General features: G+C 44.6%; 1 protein-coding gene across 1 annotated transcript; it reads left to right on the top strand.

The window, feature by feature from the left end:
* The first annotated feature begins 1356 nt into the window (after positions 1-1356).
* LOC101077174 (immunoglobulin superfamily DCC subclass member 3-like) lies at positions 1357-9172 on the top strand. Its single transcript, XM_029839284.1, has 14 exons — positions 1357-1402; positions 4073-4384; positions 4467-4611; positions 4749-4879; positions 4957-5094; positions 5203-5361; positions 6477-6642; positions 6733-6983; positions 7418-7582; positions 7964-8152; positions 8414-8521; positions 8599-8722; positions 8803-8902; positions 9032-9172. Exons 1-14 carry the CDS (start codon positions 1357-1359, stop codon positions 9092-9094), a joined length of 2097 nt encoding a protein of 698 aa, XP_029695144.1. The 3' UTR covers positions 9095-9172.
* Positions 9173-11184: the final 2012 nt, after the last annotated feature.

Raw genomic sequence — 11184 nt, 5'->3', positions numbered from 1 at the left:
CATACTAACTTTGGCCTCGTTAGCGCCCCTAGTGTTTGGGCACCTGTCACTGCAGAATTGTGTTTGTTCTGGAACTCTTTGAGCTCCTTAGTTCCCCCTCTATCATCGGTCTCAGCGTTTTGTATCGCATATTTTAAGCCTGCTCGATTCTTTTCTGATGAATATTCATCCATCCATCTTGTGTTGACCGCATGTTTCTACAGACTGGAGTCAAACCAGTCAGCAGCTGAGGTACAGACTCCCCTGGACTGCTGATCATTGACTGCATTTGTCATTTAGCCGAACGTTTTGTAAACACAAGAAATATAGTGGACAGAAATCATCATACTGAAATGACATTGCAATTTTCCTATAAAATAAATAAAATACATTGACATGTCATCACGGTTTCCCTGTGACATGTGGATGGAGATTTTCTGTCATACAAGAGTGAAAGGAGAACCTTTTTGAAGACATTTGACCTTCTCTACCCCCAACAACAGTGGCAAGGAAAAACTCCCCTTTAACAGGAAGAAACCTTGGGCAGGACCAGGGTCATGTAGGGGGACCCTCCTGCTGATGGCCGGCTGGGTAGAGAGAGAGGAGAAGGGGGAGGACAGGTAGAGGAGAGAATAGGTAAAGATCAGGCAAGTACATTAAATATAACAAAGTGCTGGTATAAGAGTTGAGTGGGTCAGTGGGGTCGGAGGTCAGCAGGTCAGCATACAGCTATGAAGACAGCATACCTGTAGATGGATACAGAGCGAGGGGGGGAGAGAAGCAGAAAAACTACACAAGAAAATGTGTTCATGAATATTAGCAGTGATTAGTTTTGCCATCAACAATGACATCGGTAAGATCCAGGAGAAGAAGAAACAGCAACGGTACACAGATCAATACAGGTGATCGCCGCTCAGTATAATTGATTAACAGTTCAGCACGGCAGATTTCTTGTTCACAGGATCCCTTGTGTGAACATTTATAAAGCGGATAACATAATGACAAAAAAGGAATGTTGAAATTCTGATGCGACCAGAGCAGAGTGTGTGTGTGTGTGTGTGTGTGTGTGTATGTAACAGAGTGTCTAACTGTGTATGTCAGAGTATTTGTATATGTAACTGTGTAACTGCGTGTGTGTAACTGTGTGGGTGTGTATGCATGTGTGTGTAATCATATGTGTGTGTGTGTTTGTGTGTGAGTGTGTGCCACAGGCCCCACCCATATTGTCCATCACTGAGCTGCTTCTATCACAGGTTGAGAAGAACCTAAGCCTCAGCACAGAAGGAAGGAGAAGAAGCAGGAGAAAGAAGGATGAGGAGGTTTTGATGGAGCTGCTGGATGTTTAACTCTGTGGGTATAAAGTGAAGAAACATGAAGATGAAGATAATGAAGATGCTGCTGCTGCTGGGACTCTGCTGCTCAGGTCTGAAATAATCCTCATTTCTGTCCAACATCAGAGAGCCAGAACCATGAACTTCAGCTGCCACGCTATTATTATTATAGTTATTATGCATGTTGTTGTTGTTATACCATTGTATATTATATTATTCTCTTTATTATATTGGATTTTATTAGTATTATTATTGTATTGTGTTTAAAATTGATATGTATGGTTAAATGAAAATGATTAATAATGATCAAAAGGTTTTTTCAACAAATATAATATAATATAATATAATATAATATAATATAATATAATATAATATAATATAATATAATATAATATAATATAATGTAATGTAATGTAATGTAATGTAATGTAATATAATATAATATAATATAATATAATATAATATAATATAATATAATATAATATAATACCATTTGGGTTTGTATGGTGCATGAAATAGAATATGGATCTGCTGTGTTGTGCTCTACTTACTGTTGTTGTTTGTGAAGTTTGTGAAGTTAATCAAATTTAAAATACGACACTGACAGACGCTTAATGTTGAATATTCATCATCCTCATTTTCATACAGATGCTCAATGTGTGAGTGTGGGAAAGAGAGGGAGAGAGTGAGCGTGAGAGTGTGTGTGTGAGAGTGAGTGTGAATGTGTGTGTGTGAGTGTGTGTGTGAGTGTGTGTGTGTGTGTGTGAGTGTGTACTTTCCTCTTGAACTTGACTTGAAATGAGGTTGTGATGAAGAGCCTCTTCATCAGTGTGTCAGTCGAGAGTTTTTTGGTTGCTTGTGTAGAGGTGAAGATGATGGTGTGTGTGTGTGTGTGTGTGTGTGTGAGAGAGAGAGAGAGAGAGACAGAAAGACAGAAGTTCAAGTTCAAATTTAGATGTGCAGCAAAGTAATACAGACTGTGAGAAGGGGGCAGAGCTTTGGGTTCCTGAACCTGAACCTGAACCCAGACGGGCCCTCCAGGGACTGAGGGCCCGTCTGCAGGGGCCAGGGAAGGGGGTGGGGGGTGGGGGGTTGGGAGGGGTTAAAGGGCATGATGAGAGGGCAGGCTGGTACGTGTGTGTATCTGTGTGTGTGTGTTGGGGTGTGTGTCGGGGTGTGGTCTGCTTGACCTCCCCTCCTGCGGTATAATCGGAACCCAGATGGGAGGCGGAGACACGGAGACTTTGGTTCTCACACATTCATCAGTAGTGCAGACGGTCATGTGACCACAATGTGCAGCAGAATTTTATGGCTGAATTAGGCTAATGAGAATGATTCCTACCAAAGTGTGAAACATCAACAGCCTTTAATGGATCCAACTTTAATGGATCAGAACTGCAGAAATGACCAATATTTAATCATGATCCTGAACCTAAACTCATGCTATAGAACATATGGAAAAAGAAAAGCAACCTTCCACCAGGTTCTCCAGCTACCTGCCACCTGGTTCTGAACTTCCACATGTTGGATTTTGGTGTTTCTGGGTTAACAATGTTATCGTGTGTGTATTTGTGTGTGTGTGTTATTGTGTGTCATTGTGCAAATGTGTGACTGTGTGACATGTGTGTGTGTGTGTGTGTGTGTGTGTGTGTGTGAAAGTGTGAAAGTGTGACTGTGTGACACTGTGTGTGCATGTGTGTATGTGTGTTTGTGTGTATGTATGTGTGTCTTTGTGTGCGTCTATGTTTCTATGTGTCTTTCTATGCATGTGTGTGTGTGTGAGTGTGTGTTTGTGTGTGTGTGTGTGTAGCGGGGAGTCTGGGAAAGTCACCACCACCACCAAGTTCAAAATGAAAAGAAGAGGATGAAAGAACCCCCACCACCACCACCCACACACACACAACCCAGGCATTCCGCCTCATCATCATCCTCATCCTCATCAGCCTCATCATCTCCATCATCTTCCTCGTTCCACTTCTTTCATACATTTATCTACCAAGATCAACATTAAACGGTAAACAGAGAAGGTTGAAATACAGGAAGTGGAGGGAAAGACAAGTTTTCTGTTGACAAGTTGTTGATGTTGGTGGGGGAGGCCCTGAAGTTCAGAGGTCACCTACACTCATCCCTGCCCCCCGTTTGTTGACTCCATCTTGAAGAGAGCTGTCAATCACATCACAGTTCAAGTGAAGCTCAGGCTTCTATGACAACAATTTATCACAAATCTAACTGAAAAAATGTTGATCAGCATAAATTTGGAATTTAATTCAAGAAACATAAAGAAATGTTGATGTCATTTCTTATTTTAGTGAATTTGACTGTTAAATTAAGAGATGAGTGAGCAGCTTCATCCTCTTCCGCCACCAGTTCCATCAATCAATAAGGGATTAAAATTTTAAAATAGGAGACTTAGGATAGGATCTGGAGATCTTCTTCTCCTGTCCTGCAACAAATGCTGTGTTTGAGCGGCGTAACAGCAGCTCCATCTAAAGCAAAGTGATGTCAACACAGGTTAAAGACGAATACTGAGGCCAACCACAGAGGTGATTCAGTCATTTAGGAATGAAGCCATCTTAATCAGCTTCAACCTTTCAACCAGGACTTGAAGACTTTTCTCTTCCTGTCAGCACAGACAAAGGTCCTCTGGTCCAGGATGAAACGTGCTGGAAAAATTAAACCAACAGGTTCTGGTTCAAACCCAGTTTGAATCATTTGAAACCGAGAGCATTTGTGATGTTTCTCGCTTGCTGTCGCCCCCACAGGTGTCCTCACAGCGTCCGAGCTGGCGTTCCTTAAAGAGCCCAGTGATGTCATTGCAGTAAGGGACCGTCCCCTAATGCTGGACTGTAAGGTGGTGGGGGAAGGGGAGGGGCCGGTCTCCATCACTTGGAGGAGGAACGGCATCCCTGTGGAGACGGGTGCCAGAGCAATGGTGCTTAGTAACGGCACACTGCTCATCAGGAACTTCTCCAAAAGACGAGAGAGCAACGAGACGGACGCAGGCCAGTACGACTGTGCTGCGCAGAATCATTATGGGATGCTGATCAGCCGCAAAGCCCGCATCCTGCTGGCTTGTAAGTCACATGACCATCTCTGACATAAACACAACTAGCAGCGTAGTCACCTGTGTCTTTGTGTCTCTGTTTTACCCTCAAGCCCTCCCAAAGTTCCTGTCTCACCCTCAGTCAATGACAGTGGGGGAGGGGGGTGTGGCCAGGTTCACCTGTCAGATCAATGGTATTCCAGAAGCTACGATCACCTGGCAAAAAGACCGACGCCCACTGAGCACCGCTGACTCCAGGTAGATCTGACGCAGGAAATATCGGAAAATACATCAAGAATATTTCTTACATATAATAAACGCACACAAGCTGCCTGTTTCTAATCGATAATCAAAGAAGTCTAACCCACCTGTGGGACGCCGACGTGTCCACGCAGGTACACACTGCTGCCTAACGGAGTGCTGCAGATCGCTGGCCTCCAGCAAACAGATCGCGGGTTGTTTCGCTGCGTGGCCTCGAACATCGCCAACACTCGCTATAGCCACGAGGCCCAGCTGTCAATTACCGGTATGATTAAAGCATGGCACAGAAAATCCACAAAGAACCCCCAACAGCGCTAACCATGCTCTCTGGTTCTGATCCAGCCGCGGGCTCTCCAATCTATCGAGAACCTGTGATCCTGTCGGGACCGCAGAACCTCACCATCAACGTCCACCAGACCGCCATCTTAGAGTGTATTGCCACAGGAAACCCACGTCCTATTGTCTCCTGGAGTCGCCTTGGTAACCCAAATTCTACCACCTCATGTTATCCATTGATCCATTGAAGTATGTCAGCCAGTAACTCTGTGTGTGTGTGTGTGTGTGTGTGTGTGTGTGTGTGTGAGACAGATGGGCGCTCGATCGGGGTGGAGGGAATCCAGGTGTTGGGGACAGGTAACCTAATGATCTCTGACGCCACCCTGCAGCATTCTGGAGTTTACGTTTGTTCAGCAAACCGACCAGGAAGTCGATCCAGACGAACGGCTCTGGGCCGACTGGTGGTTCAAGGTACCGCACCAGTACACAACCTACTGGCAACACAAACGAGTGATTGTATATGGTAGAACACACATTATAGCATGATGAAGTAAGGGACTGTATGTGTCAAAGTGTTACACGTACACGTACACGTACACACACACACACACACACACACACACACACACACACACGCATGCACAATCATCACAACATCATCAATTCTATCATATTATTACATGATTTTCTTTATTAAAGATACAAAATGGTGAACCTCTAAAAACCTCCACACATTTGAGAATCTTAATTTGCTGAGTTCTGATGAAGTGTGTGTGTGTGTGTCTGTGTAAATGCACACAGACAGACAGACACACAGTCCCTTAGAGAGAGAGAGAGAGAGAGAGAGAGTGATGGCGGTACACACATACTCATTGTGTGTGTGTGTTGACAGATGAGTGAATTAAGTCCTTATTGTTAAGTGGAACTCTTCAGATGCTAATAAGTATTCTAATAGAACACACACTCTTTGTTTCTCTCTCTCTCTCTGTCTCTCTCTCTCTCTCTCTCACACACACACACACACACACACACACACACTGAGCTTATGTGCATTTCTAAGAAACAAACAGGCTCCGTGTGTCACATGAAGTCAGAAATAATCAACATATAATTATCAAATGTCTAGTTTTGGTTGATAGATTTTGCTGTGTGTCTGCATTTGTGTGTATCTGTTTTACACGTAACTTGCAGTGTGCAAACACTTATGTCTCCAAATCATTCTTATTTTCATTCTGATGTCACCCTCCCCCGTAACCCCTGACCTTTGACCCCCACCCCATTCAGGGGTTGCATGAGGTGACAGACGCTCTTGTTTATTGTGATCTCCGTGGAGACGAGGCTAGACAACACCTGCTCTTCTGGGGGAGGGAGTCAGGATTTTCTCACACATCTGACTTCATTCATGGGGCTTCCATATGATCATAGAAATAAATAAACATGTTTAAATCATCAGTGCATGATTGTTTATATGAAATTGGTTAAAATCAAAATCAAATCAAGGAGTGTTTAAAACTAAAGAGCTGGAACATTTAAGGGAACAAAGGAGATGACGTTGTAGCACTTCATTGTCCTCTTCTTCTGTCCAGCCCCTCCAGAGTTTGTCCAGTGGCCACAGTCTGTGTCCCGGCCAGCAGGTAGCAGCACCGTCTTCAGCTGCACAGCGTCCGGGGTCCCAGAACCTCACCTCATCTGGCTGAAGAATGGAAAACTGCTGACCCCCGGTGGAAATGTGAAGCTCACAAATGGAAATACGTAAGAAATGGATCGTGATGGTGATGGGGGGTGAAAATCCCAAAGCAGCAATCTGCTCAACAGTTCTCTGCTCTCTGTCTCCCCCTGCAGGACACTTGCCATCACCCACATCACCCCGGAGGATGAGGCCATCTACCAGTGCATCGCAGAGAACAGTGCTGGCACCAACCAGGCCAGCGCTCGCCTCGCCATCAGTCAGGGGTCTGATCTTCCAGAGGCCCCTGCAGGGCTCCAGCTCACGGCCCTCAGCTCCAGCAGCCTCCAGCTTACCTGGGACCAACCGGCAGCAGACACCAGCCAGCAGATTATTGGATACGTCCTGCACATCCGACGACTTGGGGGTTAGCTGTGATGTTTGATTGGTGTTTTAGGTCCTTCTGATCTTCATGGTTTTAGCCCATGGCTCCTCCCACATCTGCCAGCCAGATGTTAACAGCTGCTCAGTCTGAAATCCTTCACTGATCTCTGCTCAACACACCGGCGGCAGGTCAAGTGGGCGCTAAGCTAGTACCGTAAACGGTGTCACGCCGAAGCATCATCAACACATTCCAGGGTGCTGCCAGTCGAGTGATTTTAATTTGATTTTACTGATTAATAAGTCTAAAACACTCAGGTTAGTTTGTGAAAGTGCTTTTCTGCCCAATTAATTATTAATAAAAAATCCACCTCATGTCTAGCGTCTCCTGCCACCCAAAGGGATGATGGGATATAGATAGAGTGCACCCTAGTTAGTGCACTAGTTTGGGTATAAGTTTGTAACCTGTGGTCTCCTCAGAACCAGACAGTGCAGAGCTGCAGGAGGCCATCAGTAAGACCACGTTCAGGCAGCAGGTCAACAACCTGGATGCAGCCACCACCTACTCTGTCTTCCTCAAGGCTTATTCTGCCCTGGGGGGAAGTCAGCAGTCCAGGACCATCATGGCCACAACCAAGGGAGGCGGTAAGTCCATTGAAACAGCGCCATCCTGGAAATGTCTTCATGCTGTCCACCTTAAACGTCTTCATGCTGTCCACCTTGAATGTCTTCATGCTGTCCACCTTAAACGTCTTCATGCTGTCCACCTTAAATGTCTTCATGCTGTCCACCTTAAACGTCTTCATGCTGTCCACCTTGAATGTCTTCATGCTGTCCACCTTGAATGTCTTCATGCTGTCCACCTTAAACGTCTTCATGCTGTCCACCTTAAACGTCTTCATGCTGTCCACCTTGAATGTCTTCATGCTGTCCACCTTGAATGTCTTCATGCTGTCCACCTGAACACTTTTTTTTGTCCAATGTTTTCAAAGTGTCTCCATTGCTCTGTCCTGTCTGTCCCTATAGTTCCCAGTTCTCCCAGTTTCTTCACAAAGGTCCTAAATCAGACGGCTATGCAGGTGTACTGGGAGCTGCCCAGTCGGCCGGGGGCGTTGGAGGGCTTCAGACTGGAGTACCGAGGGGTTTCCAACCCTCAGGTCCATGGGCAGGAGACATTTCCCGCCCATATTAACACCCACACCATCTCAGACCTGGGTCAGTGTTTTTTGCGACAGCAGCAGCAGCTAATGCGCTTTACCTACCTGATGTTCGTGCATGTTTGATGCTAATCATTGAAAGGGCAAGGGGTCAGGGGTTAAAATAGGTATTTCAAGCTAGAACAAAGAACCACCTTAAGTTCGGCTGTTTTGGTTTCCAAAATGCTAATGATCGTGATGATACCACTTAGGCTAGCCAGTGATTGTTAGCTGAAGAAAATTAGCTACAAAGGTAATTAGGACTTTCCACTTCCTGCAGAATCAGCCGCAGTTTATGAGATCCAGCTGGTGGCCTTTAACGGCAATGGAGACAGCCCAGTCAACCGGCGTCTGGTGTCCCTGACAACGGGGGAAAATGGTCCAACAGGTATGACCTTTGACCTTTCTCTGACATCCATAGAACATATAGAAACAGTTGAATATGACTTGTTGTTTTTGTGCCAGCTGACTCCAGCTGTAACTGCAGCCAGTCTGATGGTTCCATGTCGACGCTACTTATTGGGCTTCACAGCGGCCTCGCCTGCATCCTCTGCTGCCTGCTCTTCATCCTCCTGGGGTACAAACGTCGGTGAGTTCATCGTCGTCCTCCTTCTCATCACTATCCTCCTCCTCCTCCTCCTCCTCATCCTCATCCTTCTCTGTGCTCAGACTCTTCTGCAGGAAGGAAATGAACTGGAAAAGTCCCCCTACTGTTACTGGTCTCAGAGGTTCTAAAAGTTGTCCAGCTGAGAGTATTGAGCTGAATCAGGTCACACACACACTCACACACACAGAAGTCCCAGCAAAGCCAACCATTACTCCGCCTACTACAACCAAAATAGGAGGTGCCACATCATGCACTATTCACTAATGGTATTTTTATTTGCTCCGCCCACAGAGAGGTGATGCCTCCCCTCAGCCAGTGATGGTCATGATTCAACCTGAAACAAGTAGAGGATAAATACTCCATAGATCCTTGTCCCACCACTTCCTGCTCCTCCTCTCATGCCTGCTCCCCCTCACACCCCTGCGGTGGTCTCCTCTTTGACAGCTTTACACAAGCTTGAACGTCTGCTGAGGTGTTTCAGGACCCTATGATACTATACCACAACAGAAGGGGACTTTTCTGATGTCCGTTAGCTTTCACAACAATTGTAGACGATTTCCTGTTCAGAAGAAAAAACCAAAGTTGATTTTTGTGCCCTGTTAGTCACATGACTGTGATGTCCTGGCATCTGGGATACCTCCTGTTGAAACCAAAAGTCACTGATGTCAGGATCATCAGGCCTTCCACCACTCTGACTGGAGACTGGTCTTCAGAGGGTTCATCGTGTGGTCCTCCGAGGTCCAGAACCAAAGGGATTTTCTGGTCAGGTGGACATACACAAGCTGACTTCTTTCAGTATTTGATAGTTTCAACATTTCCTCAAGTAAAAAAACTAGTGGAGGTCACCTGACAGAGCTGTTGACCATTCCTCTTCTTGCTCCTCCCTCATTTGTCTCACCCCCCAAAGTCTTTACATCCAAAGACAGTAAACTTGGACAAAATGTCAGACACCTGAGAAGGTCTTCTGGCAGGTGGCTCTTGGCCTGTTGCTCAAGCTAACCTACCTCAAAACCAAAAGGCTTTTCAGGAACCACTGTGCCTGTGTCCCATCAGCCTGGAAGCCCTTAAATCCACAATGTGACAGGTGTGGATCCCAGAACCACAGAAGTACTCAGCTCATGCAGTTCTGAGGGTTCAGGATCTGCAGGTGGACCATGAACCAAGGTTCCAGGTTATCAAACTCTGTAACAAAATGATCCAGAACTTTTCTGGATTACCCTCCTGATGTCTGGTCTTGTTCCTCCTGACAACCCTTTAGGTCCCCCTGAGAGGAACCGTTCTGAACAGATATGAGCACTGGAACCTTTGTAGGCCCTCACTTCTTGTTGGGTTGTAGAATAATAATTAGTATTTCTGTGGATAAGTCGTTTCTTATCAGCAGCCAAATATTCTCTCAAAGCTGAACAAGGTCCAAAGAAAAAGCCTGTTTTTACTTTGTTACAAAGATCAAAGCAAACCAAAACTTTCCTGATTTACATTTTCTTTTGTAAAAAGTGGAAAATATTTTTCTAGAATTTAACGTGAAAGAACCAAATAATGAAGACTCACAAGTACTCACAAGCAGACCCTGCAGTACTACAGTAGTAATACTGCATTCACTGCAACGATACCTCTCAGTAATAACGCTACATGCAGTAATAATACCACATGTATTCTAATAATAATACTACATGTACTCTTGTGATAATACCACACGTGCTGCTGTAATAAAACTACATGTAATGCAGTAATACCACATGTACTATAGTAATAATACCACACATGCTGTTGTAATAATACCACATGTACTATAATAATAATACCACACATGCTGTTGTAATAATACCACAGATGCTGCTGTAATAATGCTGCACATGCTACAGTAATAAAACTACATGTAATGCAGTAATACCACATGTACTATAGTAATAATACCACACATGCTGTTGTAATAATACCACATGTACTATAGTAATAGTATCACATGTACTATAGTAATAATACCACATGTACTATAGTAATAATACCACATGTACTATAGTAATAATACTACACATGCTGCAGTAATAATACCACAGATGCTGCAGTAATAATACCACAGATGCTGCAGTAATAATACCACAGATGCTGTTGTAATAATACCACAGATGCCGTTGTGATAATACCACAGATGCTGCAGTAATAATACCACAGATGCTGCAGTAATAATACCACAGATGCTGTTGTAATAATACCACAGATGCTGTTGTAATAATACCACAGATGCTGCAGTAATAATACCACAGATGCTGTTGTAATAATACCACAGATGCTGCAGTAATAATACCACAGATGCTGTTGTAATAATACCACAGATGCTGCAGTAATAATACCACAGATGCTGTTGTAATAATACCACAGATGCTGTTGTAATAACACCACAGATGCTGTTGTAATAATACCACAGATGCTGTTGTAATAATACC

Source organism: Takifugu rubripes, chromosome 7 (genome assembly GCF_901000725.2).
Source record: "Takifugu rubripes chromosome 7, fTakRub1.2, whole genome shotgun sequence".
NCBI classification, from domain to species: Eukaryota; Metazoa; Chordata; class Actinopteri; order Tetraodontiformes; family Tetraodontidae; genus Takifugu; species Takifugu rubripes.
The sequence above is the reverse complement of the archived record's forward strand: the minus strand, read 5'-3'. Positions and strand labels throughout refer to the sequence as shown.

Coding starts and splice junctions, on each gene's coding strand:
- LOC101077174 (XM_029839284.1), top strand. CDS start 1,357: ATGAAGATAATGAAGATGCTGCTGCTGCTGGGACTCTGCTGCTCAG. Junction 4,385..4,466: donor AGCCCGCATCCTGCTGGCTT/GTAAGTCACATG, acceptor TTTACCCTCAAG/CCCTCCCAAAGTTCCTGTCT. Junction 5,095..5,202: donor TGTCTCCTGGAGTCGCCTTG/GTAACCCAAATT, acceptor TGTGTGAGACAG/ATGGGCGCTCGATCGGGGTG.